The 24,644-nt window shown below is 38.2% G+C and overlaps 2 protein-coding genes across 2 annotated transcripts; one reads left to right on the top strand and one right to left on the bottom strand.

The window, feature by feature from the left end:
* Positions 1-4,588: 4,588 nt before the first annotated feature.
* Positions 4,589-6,361, bottom strand: LOC138852474 (uncharacterized). Its single transcript, XM_070083424.1, has 2 exons — positions 5,412-6,361; positions 4,589-5,241 (listed from the first exon to the last, which is right to left on the bottom strand). Exons 1-2 carry the CDS (start codon positions 5,503-5,505, stop codon positions 4,730-4,732), a joined length of 606 nt encoding a protein of 201 aa, XP_069939525.1. The 5' UTR covers positions 5,506-6,361; the 3' UTR covers positions 4,589-4,729.
* A 6,214-nt stretch (positions 6,362-12,575) lies between these two features.
* Positions 12,576-16,961, top strand: LOC138852473 (uncharacterized). The gene is made up of 2 exons (XM_070083423.1): positions 12,576-12,783; positions 13,234-16,961. Exon 2 carries the CDS (start codon positions 13,485-13,487, stop codon positions 16,875-16,877), a length of 3,393 nt encoding a protein of 1,130 aa, XP_069939524.1. The 5' UTR covers positions 12,576-12,783; positions 13,234-13,484; the 3' UTR covers positions 16,878-16,961.
* Positions 16,962-24,644: the final 7,683 nt, after the last annotated feature.

Raw genomic sequence — 24,644 nt, 5'->3', positions numbered from 1 at the left:
TCCAAAACTATATCCCCACCTGCTTTTAACATTTCTATCTTTATCCCATCAATCCCGGCTGCCTTACCCCCTTTCATTTTACCTACTGCCTCACGAACTTCCCCCACACTCACAACTGGCTCTTCCTCACTCCTACAAGATGTTGTTCCTCCTTGCCCTATACACGAAATCACAGCTTCCCTATCTTCATCAACATTTAACAATTCCTCAAAATATTCCCTCCATCTTCCCAATACCTCTAACTCTCCATTTAATAACTCTCCTCTCCTATTTTTAACTGACAAATCCATTTGTTCTCTAGGCTTTCTTAACTTGTTAATCTCACTCCAAAACTTTTTCTTATTTTCAACAAAATTTGTTGATAACATCTCACCCACTCTCTCATTTGCTCTCTTTTTACATTGCTTCACCACTCTCTTAACCTCTCTCTTTTTCTCCATATACTCTTCCCTCCTTGCATCACTTCTACTTTGTAAAAACTTCTCATATGCTAACTTTTTCTCCCTTACTACTCTCTTTACATCATCATTCCACCAATCGCTCCTCTTCCCTCCCGCACCCACTTTCCTGTAACCACAAACTTCTGCTGAACACTCTAACACTACATTTTTAAACCTACCCCATACCTCTTCGACCCCATTGCCTATGCTCTCATTAGCCCATCTATCCTCCAATAGCTGTTTATATCTTACCCTAACTGCCTCCTCTTTTAGTTTATATACCTTCACCTCTCTCTTCCCTGATGCTTCTATTCTCCTTGTATCCCATCTACCTTTTACTCTCAGTGTAGCTACAACTAGAAAGTGATCTGATATATCTGTGGCCCCTCTATAAACATGTACATCCTGAAGTCTACTCAACAGTCTTTTATCTACCAATACATAATCCAACAAACTACTGTCATTTCGCCCTACATCATATCTTGTATACTTATTTATCCTCTTTTTCTTAAAATATGTATTACCTATAACTAAACCCCTTTCTATACAAAGTTCAATCAAAGGGCTCCCATTATCATTTACACCTGGCACCCCAAACTTACCTACCACACCCTCTCTAAAAGTTTCTCCTACTTTAGCATTCAGGTCCCCTACCACAATTACTCTCTCACTTGGTTCAAAGGCTCCTATACATTCACTTAACATCTCCCAAAATCTCTCTCTCTCCTCTGCATTCCTCTCTTCTCCAGGTGCATACACGCTTATTATGACCCACTTTTCGCATCCAACCTTTACTTTAATCCACATAATTCTTGCATTTACACATTCATATTCTCTTTTCTCCTTCCATAACTGATCATTCAACATTACTGCTACCCCTTCCTTTGCTCTAACTCTCTCAGATACTCCAGATTTAATCCCATTTATTTCCCCCCACTGAAACTCCCCTACCCCCTTCAGCTTTGTTTCGCTTAGGGCCAGGACATCCAACTTCTTTTCATTCATAACATCAGCAATCATCTGTTTCTTGTCATCCGCACTACATCCACGCACATTTAAGCATCCCAGTTTTATAAAGTTTTTCTTCTTCTCTTTTTTAGTAAATGTCTACAGGAGAAGGGGTTACTAGCCCATTGCTCCCGGCATTTTACCTATATATATACCTATATATATATATATGTATATATATATATATATATATATATATATATATATATATGGTATATATATATATATATATATATATATATATATATATATATATATATATATATATATATATATATATATTATATACACACAGTGGTACCTCCCATATCCGACCTGCCATCATCCGAACCTCGCCAATATCCGAACAGGTCCTGGGAAAGGCAAAATTCTAAAATTATTACAATGTAGCCTTTAATTAAGAGGCTATATCGCCGAAGATTCTTGGAGGACATGATGGTCGTAATTGACGAAAAAGGGTGAGATGTGGGAGCCTTGACTCTGGATAACCTTAAAAAGTGTAACCTGCGCACGGTCATTCATAATCTCGCCCAGGACTGGAATAATGTCCCGCCACCAATCTTCGCCAATGGCTGAAACCTGTTCCTTCACGGGATCGATCCAGTTATTGATTTCGATGGATTCGAGAAGAAAGATTTCCATCTCCAGTTACTCAATGCTGGGGAAAAAAGTATGGAAGACGACGTGCAGGACTGCCTAGAGATTGACGAAGACGATCCTAGTTTGCAATCTCTGACGGATGCAGAGAGTGCAGAATCAGGGTCGCACCCGGAACATTCCGAAAATGACGACGACGACGAAGACCCAATGCTTCCAAGACCAAAAACTTCAGCAGCAAGGGCAGGTGTCGAAACACTTTTGGAGTATTTGGAGCATCCACTGTCCACAGACCATTTAAAAAGTTATGGTCCTTTGGTCCGTGAAATCCTGGAGGCTGTTTTTCGAACCCAGAGTGTCTGGTCCCACCGCCAGACGATGTTGGACTCGTTTTTTAAACGTACAACGCCGTCGCCGATGGCGATATGACGGCACGGATGCGCATTTTTTCTCCCTCACCTATCCGGAAATTCCGTATTTCATGTTTCGTTGACGTTTAATAAGGTTAAAGGGTTAATAACGTTGTGGTAACTTAGCGTAGCTGGCGATGTCAAATACAGGAATATTTTTCCATAAACGAATAATTTTGCGTCGATAGGAGTATAATAATAAAAATAGTTCCGCTAGTGCTCCGGCTAGAAAAAGAAAGTCTCTTGAATAGAGACGTAGATATAGATTAGGCCCTGTGAGAAGTCATTATATAGATGACGTGTTATATTATTCATGGAATCATAGTTTCTATAAGAGTTTACCTGGAGAGAGTTCCGGGGGCCAACGCCCCCGCGGCCCGGTCTGTGACCAGGCCTCATATAGAAGGAAAAGTAACAAGAAACAAGAACTATCAAGATAAAATCAAAGAAAGCTCAGATGAGTGTGTATAAATAAACGTGTACGTGTATGTGTAGTGTGACCTAAGTGTAAGTAGAAGTGAAGCATCAATGAAAACAGATGCAGCAAATTCACCTCTAAATAGCCCGTTTGATATATCAAAAATAATCAAGTTTTTAGCAAGTATTATGTTAATTGATAGATTAAAATTTGTTCCCTTTGGTGATTCCTGAAAGTGTTGAGATCCTCGGGAGGGGCAGGACAGTTAATAACACTTGAACCAAGTAAGATCCTCGGGAGGGGCAGGACATTTAATAACACTTGAACCAAGTAAATGAACGAACTCCGTTTATGCAATATTTCCCAAAACATATAAAATCAATCAGATAAAAAGCATAGTCTTGATCATGTTTACAAGGCCTAGCTGAGAGCTATCACACGGCACTAATGCAAACCTTCAAAAAACCTATTAAGAAGATGGTACCTCAAGCACCCATTTTCTTTTGATTGCCTTTCTCTCGGGAAGCATAAAGAAACGGGAAAGGAACGATTTGTCACCTTCAGGGATCTACTCAGTTTAATGGAAGATGAAATTTCTTCGCCATTTGTTACATCCGTAGCACGGCTGTCTAGCACATCCGCTTCATTATAATGTCTGGAATTGATCAGACAAGAAACTTTATTGAATTCAAGATGATTTTTGTATCAACAAGTACATGAATGAGCAGTAGAAGTATGGCACCATCCGGTCTAGGACCAGCAGCTGGAGGGTCACCTTTTCACACCTAGGTGTTAATTCCGGTTTTGACCATGACCTCGCCCTCGAGACTACCTCACCCTTGACCCCCCAACCAATACCCCCACCCCCCACGACCCCCCCGCCTCGCGACCCCACCATCGCGCCGCGCGCCCGCGCGCCCGCCCGCGCCCCCCCCGCCGCCCCGCGCGCCCGCCCGCGCGCCCGCCCGCCCGCGCGCCCGCCGCGCGCCCCGCCCGCCCGCGCCCCCGCCCGCGCCCCTCTGCGCGCCTTCTGCTGCGCCTTCTGCAGCGTCGTCCGGATCGCCCCCGCGCCTCGAATTTTTTTTTCTTATGATCTCCTTGGATCAAGGTTTTTTTGATTCTTCCCTATGGGGTTTTCTCTCCATCTCCTTGGATCAAGTTTTTTTTGGATTGTCCCTCCCCCACCACCCCCAATCCCAAAAATTTCTCGATATTACCAAGTTTTTGGATTCCCCCCTATGGGGTTTTCGAAATTCTCCATTCCTCGGATCAAGTTTTTTGGATCCCCCCTCTGGGGGTAAGCATTCAAAATAGACTCCTCCTATGGGGGCATGCTTACTACAGGTCTAAACAAGTCCCCTTATTAATGAACTAAAAGAAAGTTAAATGAACTAAAAAAGTGTTTACTCGGCGGTCAGTATTCCTCTCATTAAGTTAAATGAACTAAAAAAGGACCACAATACAAGCTGAATCTTGTCGACTTTTAGTTATGTCAGTGACATAGTAGTGATGTCCGCTCACACAGGTTGAATCAGGTCGCCCCCCCTATGTCAGTGACGTCACGCGCACAGGCTGAATCATGTCGACCCTTTTAGTTCATTCAAGTAATAAGGGGACATAGTAGTGACGTCACACATACACAGGCTGAATCATGTCGATCCTTTCAGTTCATTCAAGTTAATAAGGGGACACATATACATCATAGGGAAAACATTTTCATCATCAGAAAGACACATTTCAGGATAACACTAATACACAATATTTTTTTTTTCATTATTTATTATACAGCCATTACATTTCTGGTAATACAAACAAATACAATTTCATTGAAAAAAGCTACAATTCATTGACTAAAATCAACGTAGAGTAATTTTTCTTCTCTTGTAGAATTTCTGTGCATTTTGTTCAGGGTCGTCATCTTCTTCCTCATCTGTTATACAATAAACTTCTGGGGGGGAAGCTGGTGGATAATAAATGGGGGAATCCTCATCCATACATGAAGTAGGTTGGGAATTTGTCATAAAATATTCCATCTCGCTCCATACGCATTTATCGCAATAACAACTACTAACACATTCTCCACTCATATGAGACTGGGGAGAAGGGTCGATCTCGGCGTGGGTAGGAGTTACAATATCCTGGATAAAAGCGTTAACATCAACCGCCTGAGTAGGAGGCACAGTCTCAACATCCACATGAGGTCGGGGAGAAGTCTCGTTGGTAGGAGGGGTAGCAACAGCATCTCCATATGGATGGGTAGGAGGCTGGGTGGATCTCGCTCCTAACAATCCCATCAACTCGCAAATCATTTGCTCCTGTCGGATTTGATTTGCGCGAATAAGTTCCAACAACCGCATTATATTCGCATCTGGCAAAGAAAAAAAAATTCTCGATTAGAAGAAGAATAAGGCATATCTTTAATTGCATTAAAAAGTTTTATTGGTTAATACATTACACTTCTAAAATCATTTATGTGTAAAAAAGATTTTTTCAATATTAGAACAAGATTCACTCAGATAATGAACAAAAATCACTTACCATTTACCGCAGGTGGATTATTCCGACATACACAGGGATGCAGTCTTCTCTCCTCCTCGCAGACACCTCCAACGGAGTACTGAATTGGATTCATCCTTGACCCAACTTGAATGACAGTAGATGCAAAGAGTGACCCAGCACGGGCATTTATAGCAGCGTTATGACCTTTCGCCCCGCCTCTAACCTTTCGCCCCGCCTCTAAACGCCTCTACCCCACCGTATTATAATTCCAATATTTTACACAGATTTTCATAATTCCACGTTGAATTATTAGCAAATACACTTGAACATGAGGGTATATTGAAATGCTCATATGCATATTTCATTATAAATTGGTCATTCTTTAATTTATTTCTACCAAAATCTTTAAACAAATATGGTATAATTTTCTTGACGCTATAATTTGTTAACTTATACACAAAATATATAGCATATAAGCCGCACACCAATGATTTTTCATGTTGAATCCTCTGATTAATACCGTACATGAAATTTCTCTTGTATATAATTTTCTCATATATATTTGTATAATGTTTTAAATCCACCCCGAAACTATCTAAATATAATAATATGTATTTGTTCACATATATAGTAATCCAATGACCCATATTTTCATCTTGATCGTTCAATATATTAATGATGAAAATTACCGGCTTATCTTTTATCCTCATAATAACTTCATTTATATTATTTGCGGCAAAACATCCCAAATACGAGGCATATCTTCCCGTATGATGTTTCAAGGCAATATTTATTTCTTCACAATTCATGATCTATACTCGCGTATGCACTATCACTGTTCTATTTTCATTTATATTTAAAATCGCATTAGTTTCACCAAACATCAGACAAATTCTATTCTCATCTTTCGGTTTACCAAATGTCATATCTATTCTCAAATTACCATTCTTCTCGACAGATATAGCATTCTTAACCTGTTCACTTCTCAGGTCAACACCTAATATAGTTCTGCCTTGGAGAAAACTCTTATATGTAATCAGATGATCAGTCTCCAAACCCAGAGATTTCAAGGTAGCGTAATATAACCTACTCGCGTGGGTAGGGAACTTACAGTCAATATTAAGAATCATTTCTGAATTAATTGTAACCCCGAAATGATTCAAATCTTCATGTTGAAAATATAATGGATTAAAATTATATCCTCCATCATATGTCTTCATATCAACTAATATAATAAATATCTTATCGGGTATGACTTGTCCCCAAGGATTATCTGCGATCAATTGTGTTTGATTAGATGTCAGAATATATGATTTAAATAATGTCTTCTTGAACAGATATTCACACCCCTGCGGGTTTGCCCTCATGCTTGAATTCAATGCAATTAATGCATTCGTATACGGAATAACTTTATCGATCCATAATTTAATGGAATTAATATTATATTTATATGTTTTTCCGCTTAATGGAGTCATAATTACCCATGCGGGTGAATGCATTTCAAGTCTCAATCGACATTCGACACTATCCAGGATATATTCGTGAAAACTACTCACATCCAGCATCAAAGGGAAACAAGTATTCACTTCATTCGTTAATTTACCTTCGTCTTTCTTAATATCATCTAAATCAGCTGTTGTAATAGTACTACTTGCTGTGTCTTTATTACGAAAGAATGCTATTCTTCCCAATGTATCTAATTTTGATGGGGATAAATGCTTAAGCAGTTTAATATAACCCGTATATGAATAAAATGGATTCGATTCTATAAGTTGTTCATTGAGATACAAACACACAGATTTGAATATTGTCTGACTTATAGAGTTCACAAATATGACCTTATCTCCGTCTCCCAGTGCACTCCCATCCTCATTTGTTATATTTATGTTCATTTCCAAGGCCAGACTCGTTAAATCTAAAAAATGACCTTCTGAACTTTGTATTCTAAATTCGAGAAATTTATCAGATCCTTGATTTACTGGTAATACTTCACAGGTGCGTCTAGCTGCTATTGAGGATTCAATAATGGTATGTCCTGGTAATTTTGGGAATCCATCAGTTATGGAATGAGAATAAGTGGGGACGGGGGCGTTGAGTCCCCCTGGTGTAACGTATAGAGCACCAGCCGACATACTAACAATATGACAGTTAACAATAAACTAAAATTAATTAAATATTCCAGTTTCTTTTATTATTAAATTTCAATCGTTTCAAACCAATCTTTCTACTTCCTCCGGATAATAACTTCTGTCCGACACCCTTCAATGTTTCTACGCCTCTATTTCTCGCAGAATTTTTCAATGCAATACCATTATTAACATCGTTCAACACATTTTGCCCGTATTGTAATACTCCCGGAGCAAAGGTATTCAATAAGAATGGTAATGCTTTTCTGGCCATCCCACCGAGAAATGACAATAATCCTCCGCCCCTCCCTCTAGCTTTATATAATATAATATCATCTAAACCTCCCCCTTTCACCCTCGAAGTATCAAAGAGTTTCAGGAATGATTCCACTGAAGGAGGAGAGAAACTGGTTCTCATCTTGACGGTTCGTTCAATATTAACTCAACTTGATCATTCACTCTCGTTTTATAGGTCTTAAATGTAGTACACATACAGTAGAACACTTATCATTATATTGAATTAACCTTCCTTTCTGATCAGCGAGCTTAATACTCACTTGATCAATTATCTTTTTATTAAGTGGTTTATACATTGTGGGGTCATAATTAGATCTTAATGTATTAATATCAACTACTCCCAAAAGAGATACCAACTGATCGCCAAAATTAATGGGATCAATCAAATCGCTATATATTAACATATAATTAATACCTGATTCAGGATCGGGTGGGTTTACCGCCTTCACACCAGACTCGTTAAAAATAATCTCTTTTTTATTGGTAAAGACATACAAAATTTCATTACCTGAGAACCCTAGCATATCGCTTCCTTCTTTATCAAATTCCAACCCCACATAACCACTGGTAATATCAGAAGGTAGTATAATTTTTTTTTTCAAGTTAATAACCACTCTGTTTATTCCTGGATGATATGTGAACACAATTGAGTTTTTGGGGATGATAATACCCGTTGTATGTTTAACTGCTATTAAGAGATTTGCATTAATATCCTCATTTATTGCCTCTAAAATCCTTGCCATATCACCTCCAATAATTTTGCTCATATCAATTTTATGCATATATTTATTTACTGTAGATTTCTCATATGTAATACATATCTTCAAATTCTTTTGCGGTATATAATGCGTCTTGGGGTAAATTATATTTTTCAGAGCAACCTCATAATCAATTTTATTATCTAATATAATGGGGTCATATAATTTATTAATGAAAGCCGAAGGTGTATTGGCGGGAAATAAATCGAGACTTGAATCGCTACACACGTATAGAAGACGTTCAGCCATCTCTACACTCTTATAACACACACTAAATAAAAACATAACATCACAGAGTTTATATACTCACCTAATATGATATCCACGATGTTTCTCTCCTTACACCGCCTCCTTTATGTAATAATTGTTTTCTCACTTTTGTATTCCTCACAAAATCAAAATGTATACCTGATATATTTAATAAATGCTTTATTTCTGTTAAGTAATCAGAATCGATTCTTCTCGCTGATTTCACATTATTTTCTGATAAAACATTTAATATTTCAATAATATTACGTCCAGTAATGGGGGTAAGAAGGTCACCATTCTCATCCCAACTCACCAAAGGATTTCTTTGCAATAATACCAACATTGATTTCACATATTCTATATTTCTCGCACTCACTCTTATGTGCATGAATCTTGACAAATCTGGGGTTTTCTGAGGTTTCACCGAGGTGAGAGCAGGTGGGTTGACCTGCCTAGCGGGAGTAGTCTTAAACTTGCGTTTAACACCACGCTTCAAGCATGCACCACCACCACCTCCTTCTAAATTCTCATCACCCTCCGATTTTACTAACTCGAGAGGTTTCCGATTCATAACTGAAGTTGGTACAAGATAAAATTCTTTCATGATTTATTAAACAATCTCGAAATAATATTTACTGCTAGAGGTAATATAATGCCAAGAAGATTTCCACCTCTGATACTCAGCAAATATTTCTTTTTACGCTGAAAACCGATTTTCTTACAAGCTAATGATTTAATCTCGTTCTTGTACTTTTTAAATATTTTAGGGTCTAATGGTATTTTATTCTTAATCAAATTCTTGAAAATCTCACTGATACAACTTATGTGTGTTTTCTTAAACTGTTGTAATAAACTCTTCCGATGATTGCGTGGGAGACTATTAAGTAATGTAATTAATTCTTTAAATTTTTCTAATAATGATTTTTTCATTGTACCTTCAACAAATCTCCTTCTTTGACCCACGAATTAAAAGTGGAATCATAACCTTTATAAGATACCAAATAATGCGTAATTCCACCAATTTTTTTTCGTTTCAATACTCTGTCGATAATATATTCTGGAGGTGGTATGACTGGGGTCAATTCTTCGCGATAAAATGTTCCTTTAATCTTTTCACCTTTCAAATCTTTCAAATGATATGTTGTTATAGGTTGAGAATTATTAATTCTATATATTTTAAATATTTCCTCTGTATTTTGTGTGTGAAACCCTCGGTTAAACGCGGATGATCTGCTAAGAGTCACTCTTGTTGTGTCTCCAACAGCCAATTTCTTACTGATTCGTTTCTTATTGGATCTTCCATTTTTATAATTTATCCGAAACTGATTCCTTATATCATTCAATGACGTAATACCATGGACTTGCAATGGGGTTTTACCGCCAATCCCCGAGTGCGGAGATGAATTATACGCATCTACTAATTCATTTAACACTTTTGAATAATTAAATGTATTGGCACTTGTCATATACTTGTATAATTTACGTTTCATCGTTTGCAAGCCTCTCTCTGCAATGGAAGCTTTTGTTTCTTTCGAAAATACATGATATAACTTTATATGCTTACTCTGGAGATAATTCTGTACCTGTTTATTTAGAAACTCCCTGCCTTTATCTGTAAATAATCTCGATATATTCTTCGCCTTTTCATTCTCCAATATGTTTTGTAATGCATGTAAAGTGCTCGGTCCGTCTTTCTTTTTCATGAGTACTGCTTGTAAATATCTTGAAAAAACATCGATACACACGAGAATGTATTTATATCCATCATTATATCTGGATAATTTAGACATATCACCCAAATCACAGGTTAATATCACTCTGGGTTTAGGAGCAATTATTTTCCTACGAGGAAACTTCTTAGGTTTAAGAACGTATAAAGTATATGATCTTTCTGAATTTAAGAAATTTCTGACCTCTTTCAAGGTTATGGACGGATCGATCTTTTTTACAGCTGTATATAAACTGTTTACACCAGAGAATGACCCAGCAGATCCAGGATCTCTATAAACCTTTTCAATTAATTTTGCTCGCTCCATTGGTATACAATTTCGTAGGAATCCTGCCGTAACACATTGGTTCGCAACTGTAATGCTTCTGGTGTATTTAATGCAAGGTCTATGAATAAATAACCAAAGGGTGATCGTTTTATAGCAGATTTATATATATTTACAAATTCCTTATTTTTTCCGAACACTTGTCGCCCCAGAATCTCTACTTGTCCAAGATCCCTCATTTTAAATAAAGCAAAATGCGTGGCGTTTAAAGCCATGGTACGACTATATCGTCCTCCGTGAAATATATTTTGAGTAATCAGAATAATGCTTATATTATGATGTCTACCTTTAGTAAAACATTCGAGAATAATTTCACTGTTACCTGCTTTTAAAAATAGATCATCAACAATAATTATTGTATTTTCATCAGGTGATGCAATGACATTCTGCGGGTCGATAATATCGTTACTTAATGTTAATTTATGAGTTATCTCTGAATCTTGTTCTAAGGGATGTGATGTCACCCCGCATATTATAATGTTATGAAATTTCTCGTGGTATAACTTTATTAATTTTGATGTGAAATAAGATTTGCCACTATTCGAATAACCGGCAATGATAATCCTTGATGGATAACGAAATATATCAACGTCAGCAGATGTGTATGTTGACAAGTTCAACATCTTCCCCTTATTATTTTAAAATGATCTAAAAGCTTCCTCTCTTTAAGTTGAATGAACTAAAAAGGGTGTTTACCATAGAGAGGCGTCTTGTACACTGTAAGTCTTAATGGGTTTTCAAGATATATAATACTTTTAGTTCAATAAGGGGACACAGTTAATGTGGAGCAGGACTGCCTCACCAAAATTAGTTGCTTTAGGGTGGCGATTGACCCAGGTGTTCAGTAAGATATACTGGTATTATATTCTACCTTGGGTGTGAACCGCATTTCATGGCGCCTGGCTGTCTGAGTTGACGCAGGTGTTATGTTCTACCTTGGGTGTGAACCGCATTACATGGCGCCTGTCTGTCCTGAGTTGACCCAGGTGTTATGTTCTACCTTGGGTGTGAACCGCATTACACCATGTGTTGGGGTGACCCACAATGAGTCTCTCAGAGTGAGGACAGTGCTTCCATCCGTGACTGAGCTCATCTTCCCCATATTATTTTAAAATGAACTAAAAGTTTCCTCTCATTAAGTTAAAGGACCTCATCTTCCAACGCTGAACCGCATAACATGCTGTCTGTCTGACCTGTGTTGACCCAGGTGTTCAAGGCGATGATTATCTTAAATCTACCTTAGGTGTGAACCGCATTATACCATGGTGTCGGGGGGAGGGGGCGGCCTATATAAGCTCAATGAGACACTCAGAGCGAGGACAGTGCTTCCATCCATCATCCGTGACTGACCTCATCTTCCCCCCACAGTATTCCTCTCATTAAGTTAAAGGACCTCATCTTCCAACGCTGAACTGCACATCATGGAGAAAGGTAAGTTGTACTTAGAAAATTCTTGTTTTTTTTTTTTGCCTGTTTAATTTTTGTTGAAGCATACGAGTGAAATTTGGGTTAATTTTTGTTGAAGCATACGAGTGAAATTTGGGTTAATTTTTGTTGTTGAAGCATACGAGTGAAAATTGGGTTAATGGGTTAAGCATACGAGTGAAATTTTTAATGGGTTAAATAAGTGAATTGGTGAAGTTGTTAGAATTCTTGTTAGAAAATTCTTGTTTTTTACATGTTTAATTTTTGTTGAAGCATACGAGTGAAATTTTTACTGGGTTAGTGCGTTAATAAGTGAAATTCTTAACAGGGGATAGCATATATTCGAAATACTTGGAAGCATTGGTGAAGAGAAGATTATCGATTAGAAAGCAGCGTTCGTTGGTAATCGAGAAAGGCGGTGTACAACGCAATGAAAGGTTATTGCAATTGGATAATGAGTGGGCACGTGTAGATGCTTTATGGAAGAAGGCTATAGAAACAGGTATGTAACCAATTTGTGATCTTTTGTTGTTGTGCTAGTCACTCGAGAAAAGATTTTTTGTTCTATTCATTGAAATCTTAATATTTTGGGTTATGAATTGGATGTGCTTTTTTTTTTCCTCTATTCATTGAAATCTTAATATTTTTTGGGTTAAATTGGATGTGCTTTTTTTGGACGTAATATTAAATCTTAATATTTTTTGGGTTATGAAATGGATGTGCTTTTTTTTTATATATGTAAAAATTGTGAAGGGTGAAAGATTTTCCTCTGTTCATTGAAATCTTAATATTTTTTGGGTTATGAATTGGATGTGCTTTTTTTTTTCCTCTGTTCATTGAAATCTTAAAAATTGTGAAGGGTGACCTTCTTACCCCCATTACTGGACGTAATATTATTGAAATCTTAATATTTTTTGGGTTATGAATTGGATATACTTTTTTTCCTCTGCAGGAAATACACCTGGTAGTAATGTCGCCCAGCTTGGTGGTGAGAGTGCTAGTGTTGGTACCTCACAATGCGGAGGTGCGGGTACTTCTGCCCCCATTAATGATGATGAGAGAGCAACTACCTCGCATGACGTGTCTGACACGCATAATAGTGAAGATGAGAGCCCAGAAGTTATTACATATATCCAGAATTTTAGAGGTAGACATACAGTGAGGAAATATAGTGTTCCTTCAACTTATAACAGAGAGTTAAGAATGTATTTACATGTTTATAGGGATTATTTTATAGAACAGATGCGAGATATGTATGATAGATCGCCTCTAGCAATGTCGCTCAGAATCCACCCAATTATAGTTATAAGGACATTACGTCAAAACATATCGGGTGATGATCAAAATGGACAATTTGTGATAAATTTAGCGTTTGAGTTAGTAAGTGAAGAGGAAATCTCTGAAGTATTTGATCGATGGGTGGGAACAATATTAGAAAGATACGAGTCAGAGTTGCAAGATCAGGAAGGATCTGGCTGGATCATAGATCAAATCGAATCTTTCAGTATCGAATATGTTAAAGTAGAATTCAGAGTGCAAGTGGGGTCATATGTGGCATATCCCGAGAAACTGCGAGGGAAGAAATATGTATTTAATCCAGAGATTAATGATGGGTTATGTGTACTGCGTGCTTTTGCTGCCTATCAATGTCATAAAAAGAACATGTCATGGCGTGATATTCGCAGAGCAGTTAATACTAAGAGAGGTTGTCTTAATCATGCAAAAACTTCTATAGATGATTTCCCCATTACGCGTGATAAGTTAGGTATATTAGAGAAGGAAAATAAAGTGTCATTATATGTTTATCAATTAAGAAAGGATCAAGATAGGACATTTATGGCTATGTGTCGTAAGGGGAATAAGAAATATAAGGACATTATGTGCGCGTTATTGTTGAATGAAAGACATTTGGTTTTAATCAAAGATTTTGACGGGTATGTTAGAACGATAATGACAGAAAAAGGTGTAAAGAAGCACTGTCATAGTTGTTTGATGAAGTTGAATACACAGGAAGAGTTAGATATCCACGAAGATGGATGTAAAATCAATCAGGTTCTCGTATTCCCCCCGGAAGGAACAACAGTACACTTTGAAAATTTTAGTCATACGCATTCCAACGAATATATCGGTGTATTTGATTTCGAATGTGCATTAGACACCACTCTCCCAGCAGGTAAAATTGAGTCTCGTCATAAAGCCATTGCCTATTGTTATATTATATTTGATCGCAAAGGAGAAATAGTGTGTATAAAGAGTTATAAGGGGGAGGATGCTGTTAATCATTTCATTTTAAATGTTAGTGGTGAATGGAATAAAATAAAGTTTAGAAGACAGTATCATGAAATCCATATGTCAGAGGAGGATAAGATGAGGCATGATTCTCAGAACACTTGTGAATTATGTGGTAACACCTTCAAAAAACCCAAGGACAAACATAAACACCATGACCATACTTTAAATTTCAATAATTATATTGGAGCCTATTGTGCACGTTGTAATATGCAGTGTAAAGACAAGAGAGAGAAATTATTGCTTTTTTGTCATAACATGTCGTATGATTTAGGAATAATTTTAAAGGAATTGAATGTTGATAAATATAACGTTGAAATTCATTCGAAACAAGGATTCAAATTCTTGAAAGTAGAGATAGGTAAGGTTAGGTTTCAGGATTCACTGTCTTTATTGAATGGATCTCTTTCCACGTTAGCAGAACAACATATCAAGGCAGGTAAATCCCTGAAATATACAGAGACTATTCTGAAAGATGTGCCTCGAGATGTCTTACCTTTATTATGTAAAGGAAAACAAATTTTGTGTTATGATTATATTGATAGTTTAAAGAAGCTCGATGAAACAAAATTACCGAGTAAAGATCATTTTTTTAATTCTTTGAGAAATAGCGCTATCAGCCAAGAAGATTATGAACATGCATTGAAAGTGTTTGAGTTGGGTAAATGTAAGACTTTAGGAGATTACTTGATGTTATATCTCAAGACAGATGTTGGTTTGTTAGCCGATGTCTTCATGGAGTGGCGTAAAACACTCAAGGATATTTATAAGTTAGACGTTAGTAATTATATAAGTTTACCATCATTCAGTTGGGATGCATTCCTATTGAAAACTAATGTAAGATTAGATATGATATATTCCCATGAATTATATGACTTGATTAAAAGGAATCTCAGAGGTGGGTTTACCTGCGCAATTAATCAGTATTCTAAAGCAGATAATCCCCTAATTAACCCTAATTTTGATGTTGAGAGTGGAATGGGCACTCATATTCTATATCTAGATTTCAATTCTTTGTATGCTAGTGCGATGGTTGAAGCTCTTCCACAGAATGGTATCAGAAAATTATCCAATGACGAGAAGAATGCTATCCTCGATGTGGGATTAAGTAATGTTTCCTGTGAAGGTCAAAAGGGATATTGGATAGAATGTGATACCAAGCACATATCCCCCGAGGTAGCTAGACTCACTGATGAACTTCCTTTAATATTATCACATATGAATATATCAGAAGAGATGTTATCTCCTTATTGTGAATCTATATTGAAAAATGAAGGTAGAAAGATCCCCAAATCTAATGGGAAATTAGTGGGCAGTCATTTACCTCAGAAAAATTATTTGATCAGTCTAGAATTGTTACAGTTATTACTGGAACTTGGGTTAGAGGTGGAAAAGGTTCATACCATATATGAATATACACAGACAAAATTTTTAGAACCTTTCATATCAACTAATATTGCACAGAGAACAGCTACAAGATGTCCTATCAAGTCAAAAGCCTTCAAATTAACTAATAACGCCATATATGGGAAATCATTGCTGAATATTACAAAGTATGCTGAGAAATATAGATATATCAATAATGAGAAAGCATTTATTAGAGCGAGTAAAGATCCTTTGTTAAAAAATATCACACATTTAAATCAAGATAGAGTGATTTGCACATTCAATAAAGATATATTAGAAGTTAAGCAACCACTTTATCTCGGTTTTCAAATTCTTGAGATAGCTAAAAAGAAATTGTATCATTTTTGGTATAAAGTTTTAAAACAGCATTATGGTGATGATGTAAGACTTCTTTATACCGATACTGACTCGTATATTTTTAGCTTGAAATGTAAAGATTTGTACACCGAGTTAAAAAGTGAACCATTGTTAGGTTATATGGATTTTTCAAATTTCAGTCCTGAGCATCCCTTATATGATGATAGTAGAAAAGGGGAGCTGGGGTTATTGAAATCTGAAATGTGTGATAACCATATTAGCGAGTTGATAGCCCTGAAAGCTAAAATGTATTCTGTCAAGATTGCTGGAAGATCAACTACTGTCAGCAGAGCCAAGGGTATTCCTTCGCAATTTATGCCATTATTAACACATGCAAGATATAAGAATGTTTTATCAAATGTAGATAGAGAATTATTCACGTGTAAGTCTATAAGTAATGTAAAAGGTGAAATATGTACGGTAAGAATTAATAAGAGAGGTTTGTCAGCCTTTGATGATAAAAGATATCATTTGAATACTAATGAATCCTTGGCTTATGGACACCCTGATATTCCACCATCTAAACGTAGGAGAATAGAGTGATGTATTGCTTGTATAATAAATAATGAAAAAAAAAATATTGTGTATTAGTGTTATCCTGAAATGTGTCTTTCTGATGATGAAAATGTTTTCCCTATGATGTAGGTACTATATCCCCTTATTAACTTGAATGAACTGAAAGGATCGACATGATTCAGCTTGTGCGCGTGACGTCACTACTATGGTCCCTTATTAACTAAAAGGGTCGACAAGATTCAACCTGTGTGCGCGTGACGTGTCGACGTCACTGTTATGGTCCCCTTCATTTAACTTAATGAAAGGGTAACAAGATTCACTGACGTGACGTCACTGAGTAAACAACCTTTTTTTTTAGTTCATTTAACTTAATGAGAGGAAACTTTTAGTTCATTTAACTTAATGAGAGGAAACTTTTAGTTCATTTTAAAATAATAAGGGGAAGATGTTTAGACCTGTAGTAAGCATGCCCCATAGGAGGAGTTCATTTGAATGCTTACCCCCAGAGGGGGGATTCCAAAAACTTGATCCGAGGAATTTCGAAAACCCCATAGGGGGGAATCCAAAAACTTGGTAATATCGAGAAATTTTGGGGTGGGATCCAAGGAGATCCAAGGAGATGGAGAATTTCGAAAACCCCATAGGGGGGAATCCAAAAAACTTGATCCGAGGAGATGGAGAATTGTCGAGAAATTTTTGGGGTTGGGGGGTGAAAGTGGGAGGGGGATCCGAGGAAGTGGAGACTTTGATATTGATAGGGGGGAGTTCCAAAACTTGATTATCGAAAAATTTGGGGATGGGGGGTGAAAGTGGGGGGGTACCCAAAAATTTGATCCAAGGAGATGGAGAATTTCGAAAACCCCATAGGGGGGAATCCAAAAAATTATCGAGAAATTGATCCGAGGAGATGGAGAATTTTCGAAACCCCCATAGGGGGGAATCCAAAAACTTGGTAATATCGAGAAATTTTGGGGTGGGGGGGGGGTGAGAGGGGGAACCTTAAAAACTTGATCCAAGGAGATGGAGAATTTCGAAAACCCCATAGGGGAAATCCAAAAAAAATTGATCCAAGGAGAATCGGAAAAAAAAACTTGGTATTCGAGGCGCGGGGGCGATCCGGACGACGCTGCAGAAGGCGCAGCAGAAGGCGCGGGCGGGGGATCGCGAAGGGCGCGGGGGCGCGCGCAGAAGGCGGGGCGGGCGCGCGAAGGGCGCGGGCGGGCGCGGGCGCGGGGCGGGCGCGCGCGGGCGGGCGCGCGCGCGCGACGGCGGGGGTCGCGAAGGGGGGGGGGGGTGGGCGGGGGTATTGGTTCGGGGGTCAAGGGTGAGGTAGTCTCGAGGGCGAGGTCATGGTCAAAACCGGAAGTAACACCTAGGTGTGAAAAGGTGACCCTCCAGCTGCTGGTCCTAGACCGGAGATGGAGTGAATGATGGTGAAAGTTTTTCTTTTTCGGGAGACCTTGCCTTGGTGGGAGACGGCCTATGTGTCAATAAAAAAAAGAAGTTGATTTTGAAAAATACGTAATCAAACATTAGGACACATATATTAGAAAGCGTTCCGGCCCTGAGACCTTGATCACTTCATGGTGATCAACGTCTCAGAACCAAAACGCTTTGTAATGAATATGTCCTAATGTTTGCTTACGTGTTTTTCTAAACCCAAATAGAATTCCTCAGGTTTTTCTTCAGCTCTATGGATCCTTGGAAAGGTTTGCGTGGTTCTAATCTCTGTATTACAGAATGGACACATTTGATGTGGAACACATACAAAAAAGGATGAAGCTAATTCTCTGTATCAGAATGTTTTGTTACGAGGATAAGCTGAAGGCGTTGAATTTTCTCTCTTTGGAGTAGCGTAGAATTAGAGATATGACTGAAGTGTACAAATAGTACGCTGATATAAATAAAGCGTATATCTATAACGTGCTGAGAAATATCCATCCAGGACAAGACTCACAACAATAGATTTAAGTTGGACAAATTCACATTGAGATAGGATGTAATAAAATACTGGTTTAGCAGCAATACAGTTGTAGATGAGGAGAACAAACTTCCAAGTAGTGCCATGGAAACCAGAACTTTGGATTACTTTAGAAATAAGTTGTATAGGTGCTCGAGTGGGTATGAGTTGGACTAGCCTAGCATGGGTCAGTAGGCCTACAACAGTGTTCTACCATTCTTGTGTTCATATGTTCTGGCCATAACATAACTTCAGTAAACTGTAAACCTCACTTTTAAAGCACATTCTCCAATACAATATTACTTTGTAACTAAACTCTATATTAGCATGGTCATATAATTTTTTTCAACGGTACTGTTTCGAAAAAAAGACCCCTTTTATGTATGAGTTTTCTCGTGCGTGACAGTGAACAATGGCTGTCCATTTCCTACCATAAGTCCCGACTGAATTACCCAGATTAGGGTAACAGCAAGCCCATGCGCGAGCTTTAACGCACGCACATACAAAGAGGTACATGGCAATCGGGTGAGTAGAGACAGTTGTTGGTGAGGAGGGGGAGAGATAGCAAGCGATCTGATAATGTCAGTGTAAGATGAACTGATGCATCAGGCGCTCTGATAATGTCAGGGTAAAATGAACTGATGCATCAGGTGCTCTGATAATGTCAGGGTAAGATGAACTGATGCATCAGGCGCTCTGATGATGTCAGTGTAAGATGAACTGATGCATCAGGCGCTCTGATGATGTCAGTGTAAGATGAACTGATGCATCAGGCGCTCTGATAATGTCAGGGTAAAATGAACTGATGCATCAGGTGCTCTGATAATGTCAGGGTAAGATGAACTGATGCATCAGGCGCTCTGATGATGTCAGTGTAAGATGAACTGATGCATCAGGCGCTCTGATGATGTCAGTGTAAGATGAACTGATGCATCAGGCGCTCTGATGATGTCAGTGTAAGATGAACTGATGCATCAGGCGCTCTGATGATGTCAGTGTAAGATGAATTGATGCATCAGGCGCTCTGATGATGTCAGTGTAAGATGAACTGATGCATCAGGCGCTCTGATGATGTCAGTGTAAGATGAACTGATGCATCAGGCGCTCTGATGATGTCAGTGTAAGATGAACTGATGCATCAGGCGCTCTGATGATGTCAGTGTAAGATGAACTGATGCTTCAGGCGCTCTGATGATGTCAGCTGATGCATCAGATGATGTCAGTGTAAGATGAACTGATGCTTCAGGCGCTCTGATGATGTCAGTGTAAGATGAACTGATGCATCAGGCGCTCTGATGATGTCAGTGTAAGATGAACTGATGCATCAGGCGCTCTGATATTGTTAGTGAAAAACGAAGAGATGCAGCAAGAGCTTTGATAATGTCTGTGTCAGAGAAATGTTGCAGCGGGCGCTCTGCTAGTGTCAGTGTAAGATAAACGGAGTAGCGGGTGTTCTGCTAGTGTCAGATGATCAGAAGCAGCAGTTCTGCTAGGGTCAGTATAATAGTTGGCGTGAATGCACAGAGTAAACCCGTGATGAAATATAGACGGCGTGTTTGTTTAAGTTTGGCCTTGCTGTTTTTCAGATTTCTTGCGTCATGAATAATCGATCGCGAAGAGAAGCTCCCAAAACTCCCACAGGGTGTCCAGAGTACTCTCTCCACCCCATCAACCCCGTAGGTCTATGAAAATCACATGGTCCCATTGTCAAACATTTCTTAGTAATCACATAAGAAAAAGTCATGAATGTTATGAAGAAATAGATTTTACAACTATTTTTATTGTTTAATATACCTGGAGGATATTGCTCCTATTATCGTCAATATTCTCGAAAAAGTATAATAATTACTATTCCCAATCCTGACACGTGTTGACAGGTATACTTATTAAGACATTCTTCAAAACAAACATTTTATAGCTTTTTTTTTATTAGATTTCAAGTGAGACCAAAATTATTATTCTGAGTTGATATGCAGAAAGTAAGATTAAATGGTATGCTTATTTCTGACCACTTAATCCCCGGGCTTAGCTCCTGGGTGGTAGTTTAACAAGCCGTTTCAATTGCAGGTTTACTGTATGCATACACGATTAATTCATTAACAATGTTAACAGCTAGGTTTGATTTTGTTTGGTTTGGTGATGTTTTCCAAGCTTAGGTTGGTTCATGTTTCTTATACTGATGTATTATAGGGTGTGTACGATTACTATCGTATCACTAATTTCAGTTATTTAATACGATTCTCTGTTTCTTTCACAGATTCTTTGAAAAGACTCAGTGCAATGGACTGGTCTCGAAGTCTGCCGTGTCAGGGATCATTTGAAGGTGACCTTAAATATCCAGCTCTTAGTACGATCAAGACGATCTGCTGGGGGAATTGTTGTAGAAAGACTGTCTTGTGATTTATGCTTTCGTGAAACCCTCGCCAAGCAAAACGCCAGATGACATAAGAATTGCCGGCAGAATTTTCGATAGAACAGGTTGCGGTATCTTCTTCCCTCGAGTTCAAGCCAAGAAACACCAACCACAAGAACGGCAAGATCAGCCGGGATGCCAAGAACTATAGTTCCAAAGTTATGTTTACATTACAATAAAGAGCTGAAGATTGAGACACTTATGCAACATAAGTGATTGCATAAGTGTCTCAATCTTCAACTTGTAGGGTTTTTAAACCATTTATCACATACATTAAAGAACACACCTGGAATTGACCACTTCATGAATTACGAATAGTCAGTGTGAAGTGAATCGTGAGGCAGAGGCAATAAATGATCACGTTTTCTACTATGTTACATTTGGTCATCTTAAAAGGCACAGTCATTTAAAGATTCTATTATAAAGAACTACTACCTATTTTTAAATAAAAAATAACAGATAAAAGCAAGCAAAGAAAATTCTGTTTTTGATGAGCTCCTGTTCAGATTTCGCTCAAATGTACATAGCAACAAATATATGTTTAGATGATACTGACTCTTTCTTATCCTATAAGATTCAAGTTATTTCTCTCTACATGGTAAAGAGTGAAGAAGTGAATTGTAATTTCAAAAATATCGTATATCAACGAGTGTCTTGAGAAAAAAATAATTATCTGGGTTGTTTTTTGAGAGAACTAATTCCTGTAGTATGTGTGCTCTTGTTGTAAATTATGACTCGCTCATCCACACGCTGGTTCCCAGATTGGCGTTGCGACTTTCAAAAACTACAAATATGAGCGTTTCAAGAAGCACATACAATGGTAGCTTAGGAAGATCTCTTCTTTCAATAGTGTTTAACACACCTATAGATGAGAATCCGTTAAAGATGGCACCAGATCAATACAAGGAGCAAGAGCGAGTTTCAAAGTTGACCCGAAGGTGAAAGTATATGGAAAATGGTTTGAGTTTCTCAAAAACAGCAAAAATTAAGTAGAGCTCTTTCAGTAACCTGAAAGAGCTCTACTTCAGTGATCCCCAGTTGAAGTATGCATCTCTAGTACTGATAGAAAGTCAGTAAGCCATGCATTAGGGATCAGGTCAAGATGTGGTTGGAGAATTCTACCTAAAGGCGACAGAGCTCGAGTTGCACCTCATGATGCTCTGAGGACAGATCATTTAAACATTTTAAGGACCTAAGACTCAGGAGTTGTGATCATTCTGGCTCATCATTTTCCTGTTTGAAGCTACATCTGTTATCGACTGGGAAGTTTCTGTTAGTTAAAGCAGTGGGAAACATCAACGCAACATAAAAATCCTATATATTACTGAAACGTTAGGTTTCCGCGATGCCCTTCCTTTCTTTGCGGAAGTCATTGGCTGTGATTCAACTTCAGGCCTGAGAAGCCGTTCAAAACGCCATTGTTTCAAAATCTTGAAGAAGTACTCTGATGATGTCATTGACGTTCTAGGTTCCCCCTGGCCACTGAATGAACTGAAAATATTAAGTCAGTTCTTCGGTTCCCATAGACTTTTCACTATTCAGGTCAATAGAGTAGGTACCAGTTGTCAGGTAAAAGGACATAAGTGCATCTAATGTGACATTTTATTGTGGCAACGTTTTGCTCTACAGGAGCTTTGTCGGGCCGTTATAAAGCTTCTGGAGAGCGTGTAACATATTGTCGATAATTCTACCAACATTATTACAAGGTACAAGTTCGGTGACCCACCTCAGAAAATATTTGTTCTTCCAGAAAATTCAGAATGTAGAGATTGTTCCACAGACTCTGAATGCTCTATACCACCACTGTTAAAAAGCTCTCTACATGGCTAGCATTTAATATAAGTATCTGCCTATAATCTACTAGTTCTATAACCATACAATGTTTGCATAGTTGGAAAAGAATTGAAGGGAAACTTGTTCCTTTGTGGATTAGCATCCCGCAAGTTGCAGCAGTGTTCCAGGAGCTCCATGTGATAAGTCTTTCATCTTCAACAAGAAGTGGCTAATAAAAAACTGGTTATAACTATGGCCAAAATTGTTAAGGGGGTGGACCGGTAAGCCACCGGAAAACCTCGGTCAGATGACCAAAAGCTCCACTGGCGGGTCATGATATCATGACCTGCGTCAGGAGACACTTGTCCTATTTCCTGACGAACCTTACCAAATCTAAGAAGTGGCTACTCTGCACATCATTCTACAAATGTCTGTTAAAGACTTTAACTTTCAATTCTGTGTTATTATGACTGCATCTGCTATAGTTATGACTCCTTCAATTACTACTGAATAATAATTGCTTCTTTCTTTTCCTTTTAGTTTCTGTATTAAGAAAGAGCTGTCCGTAATTCACTGCTGTACCTATATAGGATGATCATTATGGTCTCATTTTAAAACTATTAAAATGTTGCAAAGTGTTTGTTTTATACCGTTATTTATTATACCTGCATATGCCTATATGCTTGTGGCTTAGATAGAAATATTAGAAATAAAATAAAGAGAAGGTGTAAGGATAGTGCCTACCATACAGCCAGAGTCTCACGTGAACTGAATAACCTCTGCAGCCAATGCTTGCCAGGTAAATCTGAGTGGCCTTAAGAAAGCTAAAGTCATTACGGGTACTTAATAAAACATAAATCAGGCCCATCTCGGAGAACGCAACAGCAGTATGGAACCAGCACTTGACAAAGCGTATTAAGAAACTGAAGAAAGTACAAAAAAATGCATCGAGACTAGTTCTAGAGCTAAGAGGTTTGAGCTATGGAGAGGCTAAAGGAATTGAATCCAACGACCTTTGAGGACAAAATGACGAGGAAGAGACATGACAACATATAAAATACTGAAAAATACTAATAGGGCAAGGAAAGAGAGGCTATTTTGAAAGAGTGTAAATAATTACTCGGGGGCACAGCTGGACATTATACACAGAGATGAGTTAGAGGGATGTCACAAAGTATGTCTTCAGTTTCAGGGTGAGGGAATGACCTCACTGAAGAAGTGGTGGAAGAAGACTTCAATCATAGTTTTAAGAAAAGGCCCACGAGAGTAGAAGATAGTGAATCAGAGAATCGACAAATTGAGAGGCGGATCCAATACCTGATACTCCACCTCTGCAACCACATAAAGGTAAGTGTACACACACACACACACACACACACACACACACACACACACACACACACACACACACACACACACACACACACACAAACAAGCAGGAGGCCAAGACAAGAATACAGTGAGAGCAACAGAGCGATGGTGGACACACTAGCCGAGGTTGCCAGAAGGGCCCATATGAGCAGGGCAAAGTTAATTCATAGTGTGGGATTTCAACCATAAGGAGACTGACTGGAAAAATCTGGAGCCATATGGAGGACCAGAGAAATGCAGAACCAAGATGCTGGAGGCAGTACTGGGAAAACTTATG

Source organism: Cherax quadricarinatus, chromosome 9 (assembly GCF_038502225.1).
Source record: "Cherax quadricarinatus isolate ZL_2023a chromosome 9, ASM3850222v1, whole genome shotgun sequence".
Classification (NCBI taxonomy): Eukaryota; Metazoa; Arthropoda; class Malacostraca; order Decapoda; family Parastacidae; genus Cherax; species Cherax quadricarinatus.
Note: the sequence above shows the minus strand (reverse complement) of the source record. Positions and strands in the feature narration are given on the sequence as shown.